Source organism: Meles meles, chromosome 3, assembly GCF_922984935.1.
Source record: "Meles meles chromosome 3, mMelMel3.1 paternal haplotype, whole genome shotgun sequence".
NCBI lineage: Eukaryota > Metazoa > Chordata > Mammalia > Carnivora > Mustelidae > Meles > Meles meles.
This window is the reverse complement of record NC_060068.1, coordinates 84,047,295-84,069,938: the sequence shown is the minus strand read 5'-3', so window position 1 is coordinate 84,069,938 and position 22,644 is coordinate 84,047,295. Positions and strand designations below refer to the sequence as shown.

General features: G+C 35.2%; 1 protein-coding gene across 2 annotated transcripts in view; it reads left to right on the top strand.

The window, feature by feature from the left end:
• FCHO2 (FCH and mu domain containing endocytic adaptor 2) overlaps positions 1–22,644 on the top strand; it is a 119,958-nt gene that overhangs the window by 27,898 nt on the left and 69,416 nt on the right. For both annotated transcript variants that reach the window (XM_045999185.1, XM_045999184.1), the window contains exons 4-8: positions 1,969–2,110; positions 2,202–2,354; positions 11,920–12,024; positions 19,000–19,098; positions 20,258–20,354. In XM_045999185.1, coding sequence (XP_045855141.1) covers positions 1,969–2,110; positions 2,202–2,354; positions 11,920–12,024; positions 19,000–19,098; positions 20,258–20,354 — 596 coding nt within the window. The remainder of the gene's footprint in view (positions 1–1,968; positions 2,111–2,201; positions 2,355–11,919; positions 12,025–18,999; positions 19,099–20,257; positions 20,355–22,644) is intronic.

The window sequence follows — 22,644 nt, the reverse complement described above, 5'->3', positions numbered from 1 at the left end:
CTTTGAAAAACTCTTTTTCAATGTTGATTTGGGCACAGTTCTTGAGAATATTTAAGTTCTTGTTGAAGACATAATGGTTCATAAATATAACAACATATAATGTACTTATTTGGTTGTGGTTCTGTTATAGGAAATTCTACCCTATTTTGAGTTAGCAGGTGGGAGATAGAAAAAACAGGGATTGACTTCACCTGTGTTTCCTGATAATAAAGATGTCGACAGCATTTCTGTTTTTGGAATGTGTGGTTCTCATAAATAATGGATGATATTTTACAAGTTAGTGTCATTCCTTAAGATTATAAAGATTTTAAATATTAATATTTTACTGATGGATATTTAGCCAAGAAATTGAGTGTCCTCTTTGTATTTTTTGCATTTAAACATAACTTAGACTGGTCAGTTTTCTTTCTTTCTGCTTCTTACACATTAATGGGTATTGCATGACCCAAAAAAAGTTCTGTATATCAGACTTTTAAAAATGTAATGATATTTGACATTCCTTAAAGAAACCTCTACTTAGAGAAGTCATATAATATAAAGAATCCTTGGGTAAAGGGACACTCCTCATCTTTCTGCTTTGTGAAATCCACACTGTCATGTATCAGGTTTACATTGAAGTGATGTACACGTATTTTGGTGCTGTCGTGAGTGGATACTTTCCAGTTATCTATTTTTACTCTCAATATTTTTCATTTAACTGCTTGCCAGATTTGATGCTGATTTAGCTTTTAAAGTGTGAGGTGAGGGGCGCCTGGGTGGCTCAGTGGGTTAAAGCCTCTGCCTTCGGCTCAGGTCATGATCCCAGGGTCCTGGATCGAGCCCCACATCGGGCTCTCTGCCTGGCGGAGAGCCTGCTTCCTCCTCTCTCTCTGCCTGCCTCTCTGCCTACTTGTGATCTCTGTCTGTCAAATAAATAAATAAATTCTTTAAAAAAAATAAATAAAGTGTGAGGTGAGATCTAATCAGAACACCCCTATTCTAAGAATCTTAACTTTCCTTTTTGAACTTCTTTACGATTGCTTAGAATGATTACTGTGAGTTAGCATTCTCGCTGGATAGGAAATGTAGTAATTGGGACAGAGTACATATTAGGATAAGTAATTTCTTTGTCTGCCCTTTTGCCTTGTGCTTCTGTTTGTTTTCAAATAGAGGCCTGGTCATGGTGCAAACAGATGATGTTGAAAATATGTTAGGTAGTACCTGAGGAAAACATAGGATAAAATTATCCTGAGATCATTCCTTATTGGCCAGATTGGTTTAAGCTAACCACTGAGATCCTAAGTACTATCCAAGATACAATAATGTAGTAATTCTTGGATATACTTGAACCTGCAGAAAACACTAAATTCTCAGTTTTGTGAAAAAGTGGTAGGAAGGTACATCATGTATCATGTACCATGTAGTGGAAAGGGGTCTGTCTTAATGTTAAAGTACATAGATAAAATGATCTGAAACAAGATTTCAAGTAACAGCATTAAAGTAATTCTCAAATGATTATTAATGATGAAGATTCTTATAAAATCCTGTGTGCATTTGAGTTTGCATGTTTGAATTCAGAGGAACTTTTATTTTTTGATGAAGCATTTTAAATGAGCACTGAATAGCCAAAAATTGAAATTTGGTAAAAGCTGATTTTTAACAATAGACAGTGATTAGAAAGGCTTCTGATACAAGTAAAAAAAAAAAAAAACCAAATCAACTCAGAAAATAATATGATATAATTAAGAGAGGGCCATGGCCAGACCTGTGATAAATATTTAACCGATTCCTGTGTACTTAAGATCCAAATATTTTAACTAACCAAGGATTAAAAAAATCACTGTCAGTCTGTCATTTCATTTGTGCTTTATTTTAATTTCCTGTTTTGTCTAATTAAAATTGCTGAGTATAATATTTTTTCTGCTGGTTCTGTTTTGGAGCCTTAAACTTTTCTTTTATTAAATAATTTCCATGTTTTCTTTCCCTTAGAACATTTGCACCAGTATGGGATGTGTTCAAAACATCTACAGAGAAATTAGCAAACTGTCACTTGGATCTTGTTAGAAAATTACAAGAACTAATAAAGGAAGTTCAGAAGTATGGAGAAGAACAAGTAAAATCTCATAAAAAGGTATCAGTTTTTTCCTGCTAAAGGAATGATAGATGAGATATTGAGTGCTTTACAGTTCAGTTGTTTTGATGAATCATTTCATACCACACAGACTAAAGAAGAAGTTTCAGGAACTCTGGAAGCTGTTCAAACCATTCAAAGCATAACTCAGGCCCTCCAGAAATCCAAGGAAAATTACAATGCCAAATGTGTAGAACAGGAACGTTTGAAAAAGGAAGGAGCTACACAAAGAGAAATAGAAAAGGTAATTGTAATAAAAAAAATCTCTGTGGTTTCAAAGCACTTTCAAACAAAAGACTGCATTTAATCCTCAGACACTCAAGAATGATCTCATATTAAAGATGAAGACACTGTACTGTGCCTCTGAGTGTTCATGATTTACCTAAGTGAAACAGAACTAGGTTTGTAGAATATGTTGTGTTGTGTATGAAAAATACATTAGCAGATACATAAAAAGCAATAATTTCTTTATGCCGTTGACATTTGTTGGCTATTTTTATAATAAGATACTTGATAAGATACTGCTTGTTGTAGGGTTTAATGTAAGGTAAATTTTTTTTTAGTCAAGATTGGTATATTTAGAAGGGCATAGATACTTGAAGATAAGCTTTAAAATATGTGTTGTGGGTGATTTATTGCTGACTTTGAAGACATTTATGTAGTATTGCGGTAAACCACAATCCTTTCCCCCACTCGGCGTTTTAAGTGAAAGTAGATTTTTTTTCCCCCTTTCAGAACAGTCTAAACTAACCATTCACTTGTTTGATGTGTTATATCTCATTTAGGAATGAGCCATAGGGAGTGATAATTTTGAAAGCTTTTCTAAAGTATGTGAAATATCCATTAAAAAAAAAGTTGTAGCTGTACTTTAGCAATTACAATAATTATAGAAGTGTATAGATATGGACAGAAACTAGAAGTGAATATGGAAAAATCAAAACAGTTGATGGATTTTGGCATAACAGATTTCCCTTAATGTTTGTGCAATAAATAAAAATTGGGAGGGAGAAATAGATAAGGCACAGTAAGTTTACTATTTTAGAACACCATTCCAGACACAGCATTTGTAAATAAAATATAAGAAGGTAAAACAGAACAAAATTATAGGAGTCAAAAAAGTAGAATATTATCTCTATGAACCAGAAACAGAATGGAAACTCAAAGTGGTGTGTAGAGATTGGTTTTGCCGGTTTTGCTGGACTCAAAGTCCTAAGTTAGGCTGTGGAATTTAAGCTCTTGTATGTTAAAAGGGACTAAGTGTTACCCATCTGAGATAAAGCACAAGGAGTCCCACTGTCTATGTGAAGCAATATAGGTAGAAAAAAAGAAACCTCTTAGGCTGCTGACCAGGGCTAAAGCTTTATCAGAAGGTAGGGGCTAATGGACACAATTCTGACCCAAATCAAGCTAAGGAACATTTCATCACTTTTTTGGCCATATCCCCCATATTCTTCCAGGGAAGTAATTAAAAACTACCTTTGTAAGACTGATACTAAATTGGGACTTTGAGGGCTGGCTCAAGATGCCATCAAAACTATTAGGTGGGGTGAGCACAAAGGATAAATAATAACACAATTCCAGGTGGTGACATTACATTGCATTCTATGGATCTGTCCCATAGCACTGATGGAGTGAGAGAGAAGAGAAGGGGACAAAACAAGAAACCTCCCATTTGAAATGAGTGAACAACCAAAATTCTAGAGTACACCCAAGAAATCTAGTGCTAAGACAACAATAAATTTACCAATTGGAAGAAGAATTCACTCAAGATAAAATTTAAATTTATAAAACAGATGAACAAAAAAAGGTTGTGTTCAGTATTTTCAAAGCGATAAATGAATATAAACTAGTAAATAAAATTAAGGCATAATGGAATAAGGTCTACTTGATAGGAAAACAGCTAATTAGAAAACTTGGAAATGAAACATACGGTTATTGAGGAAAAAGTAATAGAAAATACAAATTTGGGACACCTGGGTGGCTCAGTTGGTTAAGGGTCTGCCTTTGCATGATCTTAGAGTCCTAGATTTGAGTCCTGCATCAGGTTCCCTGCTCAGTGGGGAGTCTGCTTCTCCCTTTGTGCACACTCGCTCGCTCTCTCTCAAACTTTAGACTTTATGTAGTCAGCGACTGAATTTGGAAGATGGTACTGAGGGAACTCACCCAGAACATTAGTACAAAGAAATAAAGATTACTGGGGCACCCGGGTGACTCAGTCGGTTAAACCTCTGTCTTCTGCTCAGGTGATGGTCTCAGGATTCTAAGATTGAGCTCCAGGTTGGGCTCTATGCTTAGGAGGGAGTCTGTTTCTCCCTCTCCCTTTGCCTCTCCCCTGCTCATGTGCATTCTTGCACTTTCTTTCTCTCAAATAAAATCATTAAAAAACAAAAACAAAGGTTACCAACATTCATCTGATGTGAATTCCCGAAGAAAATGGAAAGAATGGTTGTCTAGTAATATTTAAAGAATTCATAGCTCAGGATTTTTTATACCTGGGGAAATTCAGTAGTCCACAGATGAATACAACACTGTATGTTAACTGGAATTAACATAGAAACTTAAGAAAATAAAAAAACTTAAAATATATATGTATATAGAAATATAAAAAAAAGAATTCCCAGATTGAAAGTACATTCTTGGTATTAAGCAGGTTACATAAAGGTAAACTCAGACCTAGACTCCAGAGAAAAAGAGAATATTAAAAGCTACCAGGTGTTTCTGGTTTTCTCACATCTTTGCAATCAGAATGCATTTTCTGCTGATGGTATCATTATTATCACTGTTGATAAGGTGACATATATATGTGTATTTTTATTGCCTGTGTGAACTTGGTTATTCTGTGTGGTAACATGATTGGACAACTGCAGCACTTTGATGTTTTAGTTAACAGACCATCTTAAGACAATTTGAGGAAGGAATTGTTCTGGTTTTTGTCTGAAAACCTTTTGTTGAGACCTTCTGGTAAGATCAAGAAAATGTGAGCACTGGTGTTTAGAAGAAAATTGGGAGATAATGAGCATTTTTAAGAGGTACTGCATCAGTAATGGTCTTGATGACATTGAGAATAATATTATGTGGGGGAATAAAACACCTCAGCAATCTCTCAATTGGAAAGTAATTGAGAAGGTTCACATCTGAATATGAGGAAGATATAACAGTATGTCAAATAATTCATTTTGCTTTCCTTTTTATTCTGTATCAGTATACTAAGTAAGTCTAAAAGAGCTCTTCTAGAAGTATAGAATTAGAATTTTAAGTGATAAGAAAGCATTATTTTATATTTTAGATGATAGCATTTCTTTTAATGGTACACAAAGGTGTACCATTTAATGGTACACAAAGGTGTACTTTATAAATTAATGGCATATCAGAGTTAGTAATAATCAAGTAGGTACATTAAGCCTAACTTCAAAAGAATAAAAGTCTAATAAGTCTTTTAAATAAGGACAAAGAAGAGGATATTAAAATTTATTGATAAGGGGGCACCTGGGTGGCTCAGTGGGTTAAGCCTCTGCCTTGGGCTCAGGTTATGATCTTGGGGTCCTGGGATCGAGCCCCATGTGGGGCTCTCCGCTCTGCGGGGAGCCTGCTTCCCCCTCCCCCTTTGCCTGTCTCTCTGCCTACTTGTAATCACTCTCTCTGTCAAATAAATAAAATCTTTAAAAATATATTCATTGATAGGTAAGGAAGGAGGAAATGAATGGTAGGCAAAAAACTAAAAGTAAGCTGGACGAAGTAAGTTCAAATATACCAAAGCCATAATGTGTATAAGTGAGTTAGACTCCTCTAATAAATAGGTTGATTGTCAAATTGGAAAAAAATTCTTATTATGTAAAACAACTTTAATGTTTAACAGCAGAAGACTGTTTCATATAATGGGACTATTCAGCAGTTCAAATAAATTTTATAGGGTAAGATGATAGATCTGGGATTTAAAATACTGTAGCAAAAAAAATATTGGAAGGGGAAGAATGGATGGAATCTTGAAGTTATGTGATGGGTTAATGGAGTTTATTGCACTTCTTTCGTGTGTTCTAAAATGTTTATTATATAAAAAAAAAAAAAGGAATGCACTAGAATGACATGAGTCATTGACCTGGGTGAATCTAAAAAGCATAATATTGAGCAAGAAAAACAAAGTTCCAGAAGAATATGTAGATTTTGATGCCTTTCACATAATCTTTAATTCTCTGTAGGAAAACCTTCGAAAGTATAATTAAACTGTTTAAGGAACATGCATAGGGACAGTAAACACTGAGTTACATAATGGGAGTTTCCTTTGCAGAGCAAGTTGGGAATGGGATTGGTAAGGACATGGGGCCTCCCTTTGTCTATTTAATAATTTTTTTCCCAAAAAATGAAAAAGATAGGAACAAATATAGATAAAGCCAACTATAATTCAAAATAAGAGATTATTTTTTTAAATGTGAGCTATAGGAATAGTTCCTATAGGTCAGTAACATACAGGTCAATAAATTGGTATGAATTCCATGTCATTAATGCAGAAGTATACTATTTGAAATTTTCCAAAGGGTTAAAAAGTACTCCTGGCTAAATGTGCTCTGTGTGTGTGTGTGTGTGTGTGTGTGAGAAACCCAGTGTATTTAACTTAGTACCTAGTGTGTACTAAGTGTAGTGACCACTTGCAGAATATATGGTCCCTAGAAGTTAGGCTTAAAGAAATGATTGAATCTTTTTATATAAAGCAAAAAAGGTTTAATATAAGGTAATGATTTAAAGGATTTCCTTTTCATTAACATACTAGGCAGAGCTGTGGCATATGGTTGTGTCCAAAGGTTGTAAGTTGGTGGATTGGTGGATTGTGCTTTTTGTAGTCATGTGGACAGCTTAGAGGAAGGGATGCTTTTTTCTTTTCTTTTTTTGTTTTCCCCCAAGATTTAATAAATTTACATTTCTGAGAGAGAGCATGAGGCGGGGAAGGGCAGATGGAGAGGAGGAGAAACTTAGCAGACTCCTGATATGGACTGAATCTCATGACCCTGAGATCAGGACCCAGACTAAAACCAAGAGTTAGACGCTTAACCGACTGCACGACCCAGGCAATCACAGGCATTTAAACACAAATATTTCTCCTAGTATATTGGTAAATTTATTTAAAAAGGTAAGGAAATGAGTAAAATGTAGGATTTATTTTATTATCAGTAGGTAACTTGTTAAAGCCCCTCTTTTTTGTAAGAAGAAATGTAGCTGTTTTTTTGAAAGTGTAATTTCCTCATTTAAGAAAAAATGCTTTAACTTCCTTTTTTAATAATGACTTTATGGAAGTGGTCAAATTTGTAACTACTAAGATATTGTTTTTATAATTCTTCCTTAGAATTTATAGTATTTCTAAGTATATATACTATTTAGAAAGTTGTTTTGACTCAGTTAAGTGTTGCTGTTTGTTTCCTCTGAGGGCTCTTTCTTGCTTTAAAAAAAATCAAGATGTTCCCAATACAATTACATTGTAAAATTGCCTCTACATCTTTTTATATGATACCTTTATTTTTCTTTAAATTTGGTTTTGTCATTACTCAAAACACTTTGTGTCAACAATTTTTTTTTCATTTTATTCCTTTGTGATGATGTACTCCTTTTGTTAGTTTTCCAAGATACTTCTTTAAGTTGGTACATAATTGCTGTAGGATTCTGGCCTATTATTTTTACTTTTGAAGGGTGAGGGCTAATGTAAAAAATGTAAGTTAGAAGTTTAAAAGGGCATCTTCTCTGTTCCTTCATGCTTCCAAATAAGAGAAGTGAAATTTCCCCCAGCATCCTCGTATCAGAAAGTATGCTCCAGAAGACCTACCTGTCCTTTTATATTCTGAGTTAGAGCCTGATCTGAACTTTTGAAATAAAGACAATAATTTTATGGTTGGCTATAGTGGACAAATAAGTTTGTGGTGAGTTGAAAACTAAGTAGACTTAGTTTTACAGTGAGAACATTCCGGGAGGAAAAAAGAAAGTTAAGAAAAGTAGGCTGGTTTAAATTCTTAGAATTATTTCTAAACCTATTGATTCAGTAAAAATCTGAGTACCCAAACTAGTTTGAATTCTAGAGACTGACTATTAGAAGAAGAAATGATGCTTCAGGAACTTCTTTCCATCTCTTAAAGTCCTGTAACTTTTTTTTTTTTTTTTTTTAATTAGAGAGAGAGAGAGAGAGAACGCACAAGTAGGCAGAGGGAGAGGGAGAAACAGACTCCCTGCCGAGCAAGGAGCCTGATGTGGGGCTCAATCCCCGTACCCTGGGATCATGACCTGAGCCGAACGAAGGCAGACGCTTGATGACTGAGCCGCTCAGGCACTCAGGCGCTGCTTTAAGTCCTATAACTAAGTATAATGAATAATGTAAAATAATTGCTTTGTTTACATTGTAGAAATGTATCATAGGTCTTCTTAAAAGAGTAATGGCCCTCTAGGCAGTTATCTTTTATTCCTGTTAGATTACAAATTCCTTGTGAGAAACTGTCATTGTATCGTGTGCCACACAGCATGTGTTTACTTGGAAAAATAATCATTATAGCAAATAATAGTATTTGAATTTTTCTTGTTTGTTAATATAATAAAAATTAAGAGTTTATTTTACTTTAAACATAGGCGAAAGACTAAAGTCTTGGCTTTTTGAATGTCTTATTCAAGTATTTTTCTGATTTTTGGATTATAAAGTGATAATTTGTATGCAGTAGTAAGTGTTTTAGTTTCTACCATGGGCTTGTCATTATGTTAGATGTTATGAAGGTTACTACAGGCTAAAAACATATTCTCCCCTTCTGTATTCAAGAAGCTTCCTTCTTCATGGGGAGCAAAAGTATTAAATAGTACAGAACAAGAGGTTAGAGAGAGGTTTTAATTGTAAGTTTGGAAGAAGAGGTATCCTATTTTGTACAGAACCTGTAAAAAGAAAACAGGGACGATATCATGAAATAAATTACTTCTAATTTGTTAACCAGACAAATAAAAATAAAACAAAATAGTATAGCCACAATCATCATAGCCCTATTTCGGGGGACTTTTCCTTTTATGAATTTTTTCCAAATTGCAGTTATCTCTAGGTGATCATAATTCAAGTCTTCATTCAGGAGTAGGAAAAAAAAGAGTAGGTGTTAAGATAGGGAAAAAGCAAAGAAGGGCTCCTAGTGAGACTATGTTATTTTGTGAGGCTCTCTCATTGAAAATCACTCCATGGACTGTACGTTGCTGACCATTCTTGTACAGACTGAAATTACAGGTAGTTGGTAGAAGAAACTGAAGTCTCTTGCTATAAAAACAAACAAACAAGAAACTCAGATAGCCAAAGGAAACCCAGATAACCATACCATTAAAATTTTTTCTCAGATCTAGCCAACTTGTTACCTGTGATTTCTGTGAAGATAGTAAATTTCAAATATCCATCTCATCTAATTGTTACATGTTTAAACAAGGCCAGGACATCAGAGGAAATATACTAACAGTAGTGTAAATGGTGTCAAAGGGCCTGAGACAATGGGAAAAGAGGTTTATTTTTTAATCCATAGGAATAAACTAGAAAATCAGTATAGGTTTTAACCGCTTACTACTCTAGGGATGGAGAACTCAGTACACTTTTAGATATAATAACAGCAAAATAGTTATATTTTCCTGTTGGTGTTACTTTTAGAAACCATAATAATAGCTGATACCGTTTATTTTGTAAATGTCCCAATCATTTTACATAAGTCACATTTCATCACCGCTAAAGCTTTAAAAAATAGGTGGTGTTCTTCCCATTTTAGGAATGAGAGAACTATATAAAACTCTAAGACCAAGTCTTCTGGCTCCAAAATCAGCCTTCTTTATGCTACAAGATAAAGTGGTATCCTATATTATTTATTTAAGAATTCAGGGAAGCGTGGAGCATACATGTTTAATATAATGTATATAGTTATATATTAAGGAGCACACAGAGGGGCCTTTTTTGGGATTTTTTTTTTATTTAATTATTTTTGTTAACATATAAGGCATATAATGTATCCCAGGGGTACAGGTCTGTGAATCATCAGGCTTACACATTTCATAGAACTCACCATAGCACATACCCTCCCCAATGTCCATAACCCAACCACCCTTTCCTCACCCCCCACCCCCTAGCAACCCTCAGTTTGTTTTGTGAGATTCAGAGTCTTTTATGGTTTGTCTTCCTCCTGATCCCATCTTGTTTCATTTTTTCCTTGCCTACCCCCCAGACCTTGCACCCTGCCTCTCAAATTCCTCATATCAGAGAATTCATATGATAATTGTCTTTCTCTGATTGACTCATTTCACTCAGCATAATACCCAGAGAGGGGCCTTTTTAGAGAGTAGGACTGTCTACATCTCTTGCCAATCCCGCCTTTCAGGTAAACCCAACTTTCTGTTTCTAATTCTTATTTTTAGACTCCTGAATGTAGCAGGAGATGATTACATGTTGTTTCTGATTGGCTCTATACAAATTCCATGTTTTTCAGCTTTACTTAGCGCTCAGTGGCTCTTAGTAGCACTTTTACTCATCTGGTATCATCTGTTGTATCTTCTGTAACCCTGGCTTGAAGTATTCTTCATTCTTGTGAAGCTCCTAGCCCTGTCCTACTCTTCTTTATTTTTAAGACTATCTCTTACTTGTCAAGAAAATGGAGATATTTTTATCTTTCCTTTTTTTTTTTTTTAAAGATTTTATTTATTTGACAGACAGAGATCACAAGTAGGCAGAGAGACAGGCGGTGGTGGGTGGGGGGGGAGCAGGCTCCCTGCTGAGCAGAGAGCCTGATGCGGGCTGGATACCAGGACCCAGGACCCAGGACCCAGGACCCTGGACCCTGGACCCTGGAATCATGACCTGAAGGCAGAGGCTTTAACCCACTGAGCCACCCAGGTGCCCCTTCCCTTTTTTTGGATCTTTTTAAGCTCTTGCTTACATTTACACTTCTCACCTCCCAACCTTCCCTTGTTCAAATCGATCAGTCCTTTGAGAATAGTCAAGTTTCTGGAACCATATGTTTGCTTGAACCTACAAGTTACAGAAAGTCTTCCTTCTTCCTGAATTTATATCTTCCGTAGAATTTATCTTTACTTCCGTGGCTTTGTTGCATTCTGCTGACTTCTAGATAAAAATAGGTTCTACTGCTTTCATGAAATCCTTCAGGAAGATAATTTATTTTCATATTCCTCACTACCTAATATTTAATATATTAAGTTTTAGTTGAATAAGTAATTTTGATAAAACTTGAGCTATAATAATGCAATAACAATTTTTTAATAATGGAAATCTTGAAAAATAGGCAAAAATATAAACAAATTTATAGATTTATTGGGGCATAATAGAAACGGAGAAACATCAAAGAAAATGATTTTCTCAACTTTTGAGTATCTTTATAATTATTAATCAGACATTAAATGGAATATGTTTATGTTGTGGGAGGAAGGAAGACTTGCAGGTATAGAAAAGAGTGTCAAGCATATTCTGATTGTATTGTCACATTTTTGTTGATTGAATTCTTAGAAACACCATATCATTATAATGTGGTTATATGATACTACTCTGGGTTATAAAATGAGAGTATTTAACTTTTCAAGGCACGTTCCATCAGATGAGAAGGAGAATCAACATTTAATTTCTGTGTTATTCTGTGACTATAACAAAAATAATTACTAATGAGGACTTGAAAAAGAGATGTTAAAGTTAGTTTATGTCATATTGGACTCACCATAGGCCTCATCCCTTAAAATGCATTTAAGTAGTTATTTCAAATGAACTTATATTAGGAAACAAAATACGTCATTCTGTAGTTAAAAATGCTTTTGTTTTGTTACAGGCAGCTGTTAAATCTAAGAAAGCTACAGATACCTATAAACTTTATGTGGAGAAGTATGCATTAGCAAAAGCTGATTTTGAACAGAAAATGACTGAAACAGCTCAGGTTGGTATTTTTAAGCTTTCAATCTAAAACAGGGTATTTGTTTCACTGATAGAAATAATATAATTCTTGTGTCATATAATTTTTTAGTATTAGAAATGTTGAAATGCACAATGTGTATGTTTTATTAGTGCTATTTTCAAGATACATGTCTTGTTTTGGCAATGAGGACCATATGTAATAACTATCACATTATAAGGGATTATTTAGGTGTGTCAGAAGAGGCTGCTCAAAGAGAACGGGGAAAGTGAGAATATTGATAGATGATGAGGACAGGTGATTATTAGTTAGCCTTATGTGTGAATTGTAAAATTGACTTCTGCTTGAGAAGAAAATTACAAATGATTCACTGCTGTGAATATAGCCATTAGCAAAAAATCAAGAATCCCTGCTCTCATAGAACTTCCATTTTAGTTAGGGAGGACAGACAATAAAAAAAAGTCTGTCTCAAAAAAAAAATTCTGTCTCCTATAAGCTTGGGGTAATTTATAACCCATTTGATATTCTTAGAGCCTTAATTAAAGGCCTAGGTTTAAGATGGATGCCTTTTATGAATCATACCCAAAACTCATACCCCCACCCTCTTGTACCTTTTTCTTGTTTTGTTTTTCTCCTTAGCACCTGTTATTTAATATGCCATGAATTTTATTTATCAGTCAGGATAGGCTGGGTATACTGAGGTGACGAAGAAACACCCGTATCTCAGTGGCTTACAAGAGCAAAGGTTATGTTCTTATCATCATGGGCTGGCTGGAGCTGTTCTTCATCTTGTGTAATCTTTTGAGGCTGGTGAAGGAAGCTCTTCTTAGAACATTATTCTTAGTCATCATATTTGAATGTAGTGAAGCACACTGGTTCTTCTACCTGTATTTTTTTTATTATCTGTCTTCCTTCACTAAAATGTAAGCTCTGTCAAAACAGGGATTGATTTATTATTTCCTCACCACTTTTAAAATAGCTCCCAGCACATGGTAGACATTCAATAAGTGTGAAGAAGGACTTCATGAAGCTGTCTTTTTGGATTCTAGGGAGTCTTCCTGTTTAGAGTGATGAATGATTCACATCTCAGAAATCAAAATCCTTTCATGCTTGTTTGCAGGCATATATGCTTCCGTCTTTACTTGCCGTGTTTGCAGGCACTGTGCTAGTTGCTGGGTATATACAGTGTAGTATATGTGTAATATACAGTGTAATCTATGTGTAAATAGAACAAATATCTCCCTCCTCTAGGTGGAGCATACAATATAGAGGAGGGAGGCAAACATTAAATACATGATTAAACATAAAGTTATGAATTATTAAACCTGTTCCAAGGGAAAAGAAGGTTTATATGAGATAGAATAATAGGAACAACCTAATTTGATTTGGATTTGGTAGTTAGGAAAGGCTTTTTTAGAAAAGTGGGATTTAAAACTGAGACTTGAAGAATGAGTAAAGAGACACATTCTAGAGCATGAGTGTTCCAGGTGTTGAGGACCCATGGATATAAGACCCAGATGTATGAAAGAGCTGTCACATTGTAGAAAGCAAATAGTGCTTCATGAAACTGAGTGAAGAAAGATAGTGATAAGAAGTGAGGTTAAAGAGATAGGCAAGGACAAGGCTGTTGTGAGGGTTTAGGTTTTCTTAAGAGCAGTTGGTAGAGGGTTCCCTTTCTCCATATTCTTGCCAACATTTGTTGTTTCCTGTCTTGTTAATTTTTGCCATTCTAACTGGTGTAAGGTGGTATCTCATTGTGATTTTGATTTGTATTTCCCTGATAGCAAGTGATATTGGACATTTTTCCATGTGTTCAAATCCCAAGAAGCTAGAAATAATCTCAAACTTTCTAAAAAGAAAGAAAAAGAACAGTGCATAAGTCAAATAAAGGAGAGAAAAATTAAAAAAAAAAAAAAAAAGTTGGAGGACACTGAAAGATTATATGCAATGTGGGGCTTGATCCTAGGATCATGACCTGAGCTGAAGGCAGATGCATAACTGACTGAGCCATCCAGATGTCCCCCTGATCTTCATTTTAAAAGATAATTCAGGTAATTTTTGTGTAGCATGGATTATAGTAGGGCCAGACGAGAATCAAGAGTCCATTTTGGAAGGCAAGTATAGTGGTCAGGTTAAGATGGGGGCAGTGTGGTGGTTGGAAGAGAGAACTGATTCTGTTTGGAGATGGCAAGGATTAGAGAATGGGGGAATTCTTGGGGAAATCAGGATCTCTTCTGGGTTTTGACTTGTAAGTTTGTGTGGTTAGAAATGAATGGGAAAGACTAGATGAAGAACTGTTAGTTTGAGGAGTTGGAAGGGGATCAGATGTTCAATTCTAAACATGTTAATTTTGAGCTGCCTGTACTTAAGTTGGAGACATCATGTGGGCTATTTTGGAAGAGCCAGAAAATCTGGGCTGGATGTAATGTTCACAGTCCTTTGTTTACAATTCTGAAATCCAGAATCTTTAAAAACCAAAAGTTTTTTTCTGAAATTAATTTGGCAGCAAAACTTGACCAGAACTGATGATGTAAGGCTATGTATTTATCCCACCTACGTTGAATATACCTGTTTTCCTTTAGAAATATTAATGTGTTTGATAAACAGATGCCACTGTAGATCCTGCTTTCAGTATTGTGAAAGATACAGTAACAAAGCCACATTATTTTAAAAATTCAAAATGTTTGAACTCTCAAACATCTCGTTCCAGAGTTTTGAATGAAGGATTATGAGTCTGTGTAAAATAAGGGCTTGTCAGTACTCAAAGCCATAATGACATCATCTTTGAATAGAGTGTGGGGAAGAAAGGACCAAGCTCTGAGAGACTCATCATTGACAGTTTGATTGAAGAAGGGATCCTGAAACCCAAGTAGGAGAAGCCAGACAAGGAAGAAAACTGGGAAGAATAATGTCATGGCAGCTGGGGAATGATAATATTTCAAGAAGGGTTTAGTTAATTGTATTAAACGAGGGTTTAACTCTAGTGAAAGAAAAATCTTCCAATTTCTAAAGCAACCGACTTCAGCAAGTGCTCTTTTGGCTTTTGAATCCTTACGAACACTTGTTTATAAGACAATTATTGGTTCATTAATTTGGGATCAACATGATTCGTTTCTGTCAGAAAATGTTTCCTTTCAGCTGTTTAATTTGGAAAAATTAGAATTTGCTGGAATCAGTTTTTTATTCATTTATATTATTTTATAAAAGTGTTTTGAAAGAATTTTCAGCACTCATCTATCCCTCTCATTTCTTTTTATTTTTCATTACTTCCTCCCCCCCTCCAAATTGGCATTTTGTTTATTCTGCTACTTGCAAGATGAGGATATTAATATATTTGAGCAGATGTATAACCATGCTGCTTTTAAGTAAAGGTGATGGTATATACTGTGCTAATGTGTGTATGTTTGTTCTCTTTCAAGTTCCCTCTGTCTATCACACATGTACAACGACAAAACAGGCTGTCGTTTCTTAATAGGTAGTAGACTTTAAATTTTAATTTCAGTTACTTAGAAGTGAAAAGAGTTCTTTTACATTTTTGTTCTTTCCTTGTTCCAGGCCTAGCATGTTGACCTAATCCCAGTGGGATGGGGTAGTGAAAATCAGATTTGGGTGACTGGACCTGTATTTCTTTACTAGTGGAAAAAAAAGTTGAATGTGTAGGATGAAAGAGGTTAGGATTTATTTGGATATTTGGGGCTTACTTATTTTCATTTGGGGTTAAGAAAAAGCATAATAAAAATTGTGAATTTTCTTTATGTGTATGTTTTCTACTATTAACATTTAATGACATTTAAAAACTGGAAAAATATGGAGATTTTGTTTAAACTGGTGGCTCATTCAAGATTTGCTTAAGCAACACCTTCAGATTAGGAACTTTCAGTATTAGGGTGCTTTTTAAAATTTTTTTTAAATTAACATACAATGTATAATTTGTTTCAGGGGTACAGGTCTGTGAATCATCAGTTTTAAACAATTCACAGCACTCATCATAGCTCATATCCTCCACAGTGTCCATCATCCAACTACCCCTTCCCTCCCTCCGCCCTCCCCTCCAGCAACCCTCCGTTTGTTTCCCGAGATTAAGAGTCTCTTGTGGTTTGTCTCCCGTATGTATTAGAGTGGCTGATAAAGTTGTACTTTTTCTGTTTTTTTTTTTAATTTTTATTTTTTATTAATATATAATGTATTATTAGCCCCAGGGGTACAGGTCTGTGAATCCCCAGGTTACACTTCACAGCACTCACTATAGCACATACCTTCCCCGATGTCCATCCCTCAGCCACCCCCCCACCCAACCCTCAGTTTGTTTTGTGAGATTAAGAGTCTCTTATGGTTTGTCTCCCTCCCGATCCCATCTCAGTTCAATTATTCCTGTACCCCCCCTCTAAGCCCCCATGTTGCCTCTCATCTTGTACTTTTTATTTTTTATTTTTATTTACTTCTTTAAGAGAGAGAGTATGTGAATAGAGCAGGGGGACGGGCATAGGGAGAGGGAGGAAGAGAATCCCAAGCAAACTTCCTGCTGAGCATGGAGCCCTTTGCCAGGCTCAGTCTCACAACCCTGAGATCAGGACCTGATCCGAAATCAGAAGTCAGATGCTTAACTGACTTGGCCATGCAGGTGTCCCCAAAATTGTACTTTATTAAAAAATTAATGTAACAATACATATGAATACAGTATTAGGGTGCTTTTTAAAATTTTTTGAAAAATTAACATTTAATGTATTATTTGAACTTTCAAGGAAGGAAAGTCTGATTTGTTCAAGAAAGTTCATTTATTTATATCCAAATACTTGAGACTATAGTCCCATTGTTGAATTACTCTGTTTAGTAGTCACTAATTCTGAGGAAACTGATATTTAGCAGATCCCCTACGCCCTATAAAAACCCAGCACAATTTATAAATTGCATCTGAATCACGCTTTGAGTTTCTGTGTGGCTTCATGCTTCAAGATATTTTTAAATAATTAAGGCTATGTCTTAATCATTTTTTTTTATATATTTTATTTATTTATTTGACAGAGAGGTCACAAGTAGGCAGAGAGGCAGGCAGAGAGAGAGGGAGAAACAGGCTCCTCACTGAGCAGAGAGCCCGATGCGGCGCTCGATCCCAGGACCCTGAGATCATGACCTGAGCCGAAGGCAGAGGCCTAAACCACTGAGCCACCCAGGCGCCCCAATCATTGTATTTTTTTAAAGATCTATTTATTTATTTGACAGAGAGAAACAGATAGTGAGAGAAAGAATACAAGCAGGGGGAAGCAGGAGAGGGAGAAGCAGGCTTCCCGCCAAGCAGGGAGCCTGATGTGGGGCTCGATCCCAGGACGCTGGGATCATGACCTGAGCTGAAGGGTGGAGTCACCCGGGCACCCCTCAGTGTAGCTCTTTCAAAAGAGAATAAAGATGGCACAGTTTTCTTGGGATTAGGGATTATCCATATGAAATTTGTGGCTGTTTGACTTAGCTTTTCTGGATTTGGGTCTTACCTGTCAGTGAGAAATTATCTTGTTCATTAAATTGCAGAAATTTAAGCTGAGGGCGAATTCGTATAATATGAACATAAAATAAAATCATGCTTCTGCCAATATTCCTCACTTCTTAAGAGAGTAATTCAGAATCTTGAAATACTGGTATTCTCACTGATTTGGTCAAAATTAGTCAAAGCAAGACATTTTAACTCCACCGTTTCTTATGAATAAAATTGATTTAAGTTTTTGGACTATTGTTGCATTATTGCCAGAATGATAATTTCACCATTACTGATTTTTTTTAAAAAGTTCAGACCCTTTGCAAAAATATGAACATGATCATTTAGCTTTGTGATTTTCTGATCATGTGACACATTGCTGAAGAAAATTGTGTATTAAATATGGGGTGAGGGAACTTAATTTGATAATCTAACCAGAAAAAATAACAAGGCATTTAGGCCTATTCCATAGAACTGATTCAATTTGGCAGGGGAAAAAAAGGGTAATCAGGTTTGTGCACTTGAAATGACAAATGTATTTTGTTTGAAAATAGCTAGCTAGTTCAGCATTTCCCAAATCCTGTTTTGAGGAATATTATTGTTGTATGAGATATTAATAGATACTCAGAGAAGAAGAAAAACAAAAAGGGCTGTGTGGTCAAATTTGGAAAACACTGGGTTAAGCAAAATGAAACATGTTTTATTTCAGTATTTCTCAGGCTTCTTAATTTGTGTATTAGAAGCCAAGTCTAGCAGTGGTTTTCTTCCTGGGGAATAAATATCAGAATGACCTGGGAATTTTTTCCAAACAACATTCTCATCTTTTTCCACCTCCAGCCCCCAGGGAGTAGTAGAGAATCTATGCATTCTATGGTTTGAAAACATTTTCCAGGTGATTGGATATATCCCTACCTTCTGTTGAGAACTGTTGAGATGGAGTATACATGCATTTCCATATTTGACCAGAGATTACCTCTTTGAAAGCCATGTAATAACATTTCAAGGATTAGACACTTTGAGAGTCTTTGGGCTAGGTTTTAAAGTCTTCAGAAGTAAACGTAGCTTTTGCTCTGCCAGTTAACTGGTCTTCAGTTGGAAACACTTCTACCTTGGCTTTCACGAAACTTCTCATTTGGGTCTCCTTCCAGTTTTCTGACTGTGATTATAGATTTTAATTTGTGGTGTCTTCAGACTCTGAACAAGTTCAGAGAGATGGCATAGCGAGAAATGGCATAGGGAAAAGTTAATGTATTAAAAAGTTAAACGTTTCAGTTTATTTATTGGACTCATTTGTCTAGAAGTATTGTTAAACATTACATAATAACGTTAGCTCGCTAAATTTGGTTAGCTATATTGAGATGATTTAAAAGGTCTTTTGATTGCAAGTTCAAGCCCATGTTGGGGGCTTGAATAAATAATAATAAGTAATAATAATTCTAAAGTTTCGATTTGATTTTAAATTTGAAATTAAAGTTTTGATTTCAGAGTGTATTTTTAATGTAGATATATAACTTTTCATATTTGTTATCCAGAAGTTTCAAGATATTGAAGAAGCTCATCTCATTCACATAAAGGAAATTATAGAATCGTTGTCAAATGCTATAAAGGAAATTCATTTGCAAATAGGCCAGGTAAGTTTTTCCTTTTGTTGAAATGACTCAGGAAGATTTTATGTTCATTTATGACTGTTTAAAAATCTAAAACTCAGTATGATACTGGGTTATTTCAGGTAAGAATGTGTTTTTACAAGTATTAAATATAAACTGGATTTTTTGGGACACCCCCCCCCCCCCAGGTGACTCAGTTAGTTAAGCATCTGCCTTCATCTTAGGTCATGATCACAGGGTCCTGGGATCAAGTCCTGCATTGCACTCCCTGCTCAGGTCTGCTTCTCCCTCTGCCTGCCACTCGCCTTACTTGTGTGCACGCTTGCGTGTGCTCTCTCTATCTGACAAAATCTTAAAAAAAAAATAAGCTGGATTTTTGATTGGCCGCCAAGGATGATAATTCAAATGAACTGTTAAAATTAATGATAGCTCAGTCCTTTTACTTTAAAATTCTGGAGTTACCAATTTTTGGATTTTTAAATAATTTTACTCTAGAACAGTAGTAAGTTACAGAACTTGTGCTTAAATGGGTACCTGCGTGACTCAGTTGCTTGAGTGTCTGACTTTAGCTCAGGTCATGATCTCAGAGTCCTGGGATTGAGCCTTGTGTTGGGCTCCCCACTTGGCAGGGAGTCTGCTTCTCCCTCTCCTTCTGGAGCACACAATTCTTGAACTCAGGGTTGTGAGTTGGAGCTCCACTTTGGGTATAGGGATTACTTAAAAACAAAAATCTTTAAGAAAACAAATTTTTTTCCCCAAAAATACAAAAGCAGTTTAATTATGACACTTTGGAGCATACTGAAGTAGAGTAGAGAAAGATGAGTCTGTTATTTTTTTTATTTTTAAGGATTTAAATATTATTCGAGATCTATATAAGTTTTAACTTATCATAAGAATTATGTGTCTAAAACATTCAAAGATGAGAACGGGAAACTCCCTTGAATTTTTAACGCTGTATCTTTAGAGCTTCATGTAAACAGTGGTTGATACCCACAGGTCTACTAACACTACAAGGTAAGAGATCATGTAGGGTAAATTAAAGTTCTTAAAGGTTTTGGGTCAAAAAAACCCCCCACATGTTTTGGTGTAATGAATTTTAATTGCGTTATGCAAGTTTTGTCTGAAATAAAGTAAGAATTTTTTATGGAAAAAGAAAAAAATTACCTTTATTTCATTTTAATAGGTCCATGAAGAATTTATAAATAACATGGCTAACACTACAGTTGAAAGCTTGATTCAAAAGTTTGCTGAGTCAAAAGGCACTGGGAAGGAAAGACCTGGTAAGATGATGAACTCTGTTAAGGAGATGTATACAGATCTCTCCTCTAGCAACAAATATATTCGATTTTAAATTCCCAAGCTGCAAAATGGAGCTTGGGAGACATCTAAAAATCTATGTAAAATATCAAGTATCATTTACTTTGTGTCTGATATGTTAAATTAATATTTTTATTCTGGCCTTTGATGGTTAATAATTTAATATTAAAGCAATTATAATCTTTAGTAAATTAATATGTTGTCATTTATTTATATTTTTTAAAGACAGCAACAGAAGCCCAGTTTATTTTTTCATTTCTAAAAAATTTTTTAAAAAATTTTTTGAATTTATGGATGTTGACACAGAATGTTATGTTAGTTTCACATGTGCAACATGGTAATTCACCTCCTTTGTGGGTTATGCTATGCTCACCACAAGTATGGGTACCATCTGTCACCATACAACACTATTACAATGTCACTGTCTATATTCCCTATGAACAGAAGGCATTTTAGTAAGAGGAAGGTGGGAAAGAATATTGAGCTCTCAGAACATTGAGGCCAACAGAGAACCTTTCATAAAATTTAATAACTTGTAAAAACATATATATGTTGAATATATAAGATCTACATTTGTTGCATGCATATATTGAATATATATGTTGATTTTATTACATATATACTTGTTGCATGTAAAAACATTCAAGACAATGTTTCACATGCTTGATACACCATTGAACAAATGAGTATAGGAATCCTGGTTCCTGTTTTATGAACAAATAATTACAGTGTCCTGAACCTTACTTTTTAATAAACATGTTATATCAGATGTACTAAGTAAGTAGCCCATTGTCTTGCCCTTCTCAGCATAGAGCTTCCAGATTTCTTGATTTTGTTTATCGGTTACTATACCATGTTCTTGTAAGATAATTTGTTTCACTCTGTAGGTAAAAATAATGCAGTCTAGTACAGAAATTAAAATATGGTTTGGAATTCAGGAAAATGGTTAAGTGATTTGTCGGAAAGTCTGGGAGTCATTTTTCTTAGTGCAGTTCCCAGAACTAAGGCTTGTAACCTAAATTTTCCTCACTTTTTCTTTTCAGATTTTATTAACTCTCAAATCATTGGTTCACTTATGTTAGTATTTTCCCTTCACATCTTCTTTTCATGCTTTCTCTGCCTACCTAACCAGTTGTAGCAGCTTGTTTCTGAATACTGGCACAGTAGAGATTTCTTCTCTAATCCATTTTACATGTTATACAGCACATTCGTATTTTGACTATACAATTATGAACTTACAATTGCACTAAAATCTTTTGACTTTCGGGGCGCCTGGGTGGCTCAGTGGCTTAAGCTTCTGCCTTCAACTCAGGTCATGATCTTGGGGTCCTGGGATCGAGTCCCACATCGGGCTATCTGCTAGGCAGGGAGCCTGCTTCCTCCTCTCTCTCTCTCTGCCTGCCTCTCTGCCTACTTGTGATCTCTGTCGAATAAATAAAATCTTTAAAACAAAACAAAAAAACAAAATCTTTTGACTTTCATTGTAGACAGTGAAATTTAGGCCCTTGATTTGGATTTAAAGCTTTTCAGGATCTGCTCTGAGTAGTATTTAGTCTTACTTTCTGTTATGACCCTTCACTGTAGCCAACTCAAACTGCTTGCTGTTTCCTATACATGCCCCTTTTCCCCCTTGGTATCTTAGTTGCCCTTATGTTCCTTTTCTAGGAAATGCTATATCCTGTTTCTTTCCTGCTCTGTGTCTTCCCATTTATTTGTCAAGTAAATTCTTAAATACCCAGGTCATTTGCTACTTCCTCTGTCGAAAGTGCCAGTGAACTTTAACTGTACTTTTTTCCCTTCCTTTTTTTGTTATTGGTGCTATCTACCTTAAATTGTAATAATTGTGCGGATGTAGAGAAAAGTTCTGTATTTGATTCATCCGTTTATCTTCTTCATGGGTAAAAAGTACATTTTTGTTGAGTGAATGAACAAATGGACATAGAATAGTAAAGTTAAAATGTTAGGGAGGTTATGGTGTTTAGATTTGCTGTTAGAAAAGACTTGGTGAGGAATAATAAATAATTATGGTCAAAGTTTGGTGAGACTTACTCTTTGCCATGTAATGTGCCAACCACTTTACAGCCAAACTTTGATCTTCAGGAACTGTTTGAAGTAGGTACTATTATTCTCATTTTAAAGATGAAGGAAATGTTGAGAGGTTAAATGATTTGCCTAAGTTAGTACATGGCAGAGCAGATAGTAAAATGCCAGGATTTTTGACCCCAGGTACTATGCTTCAGAGAAACTAGAATA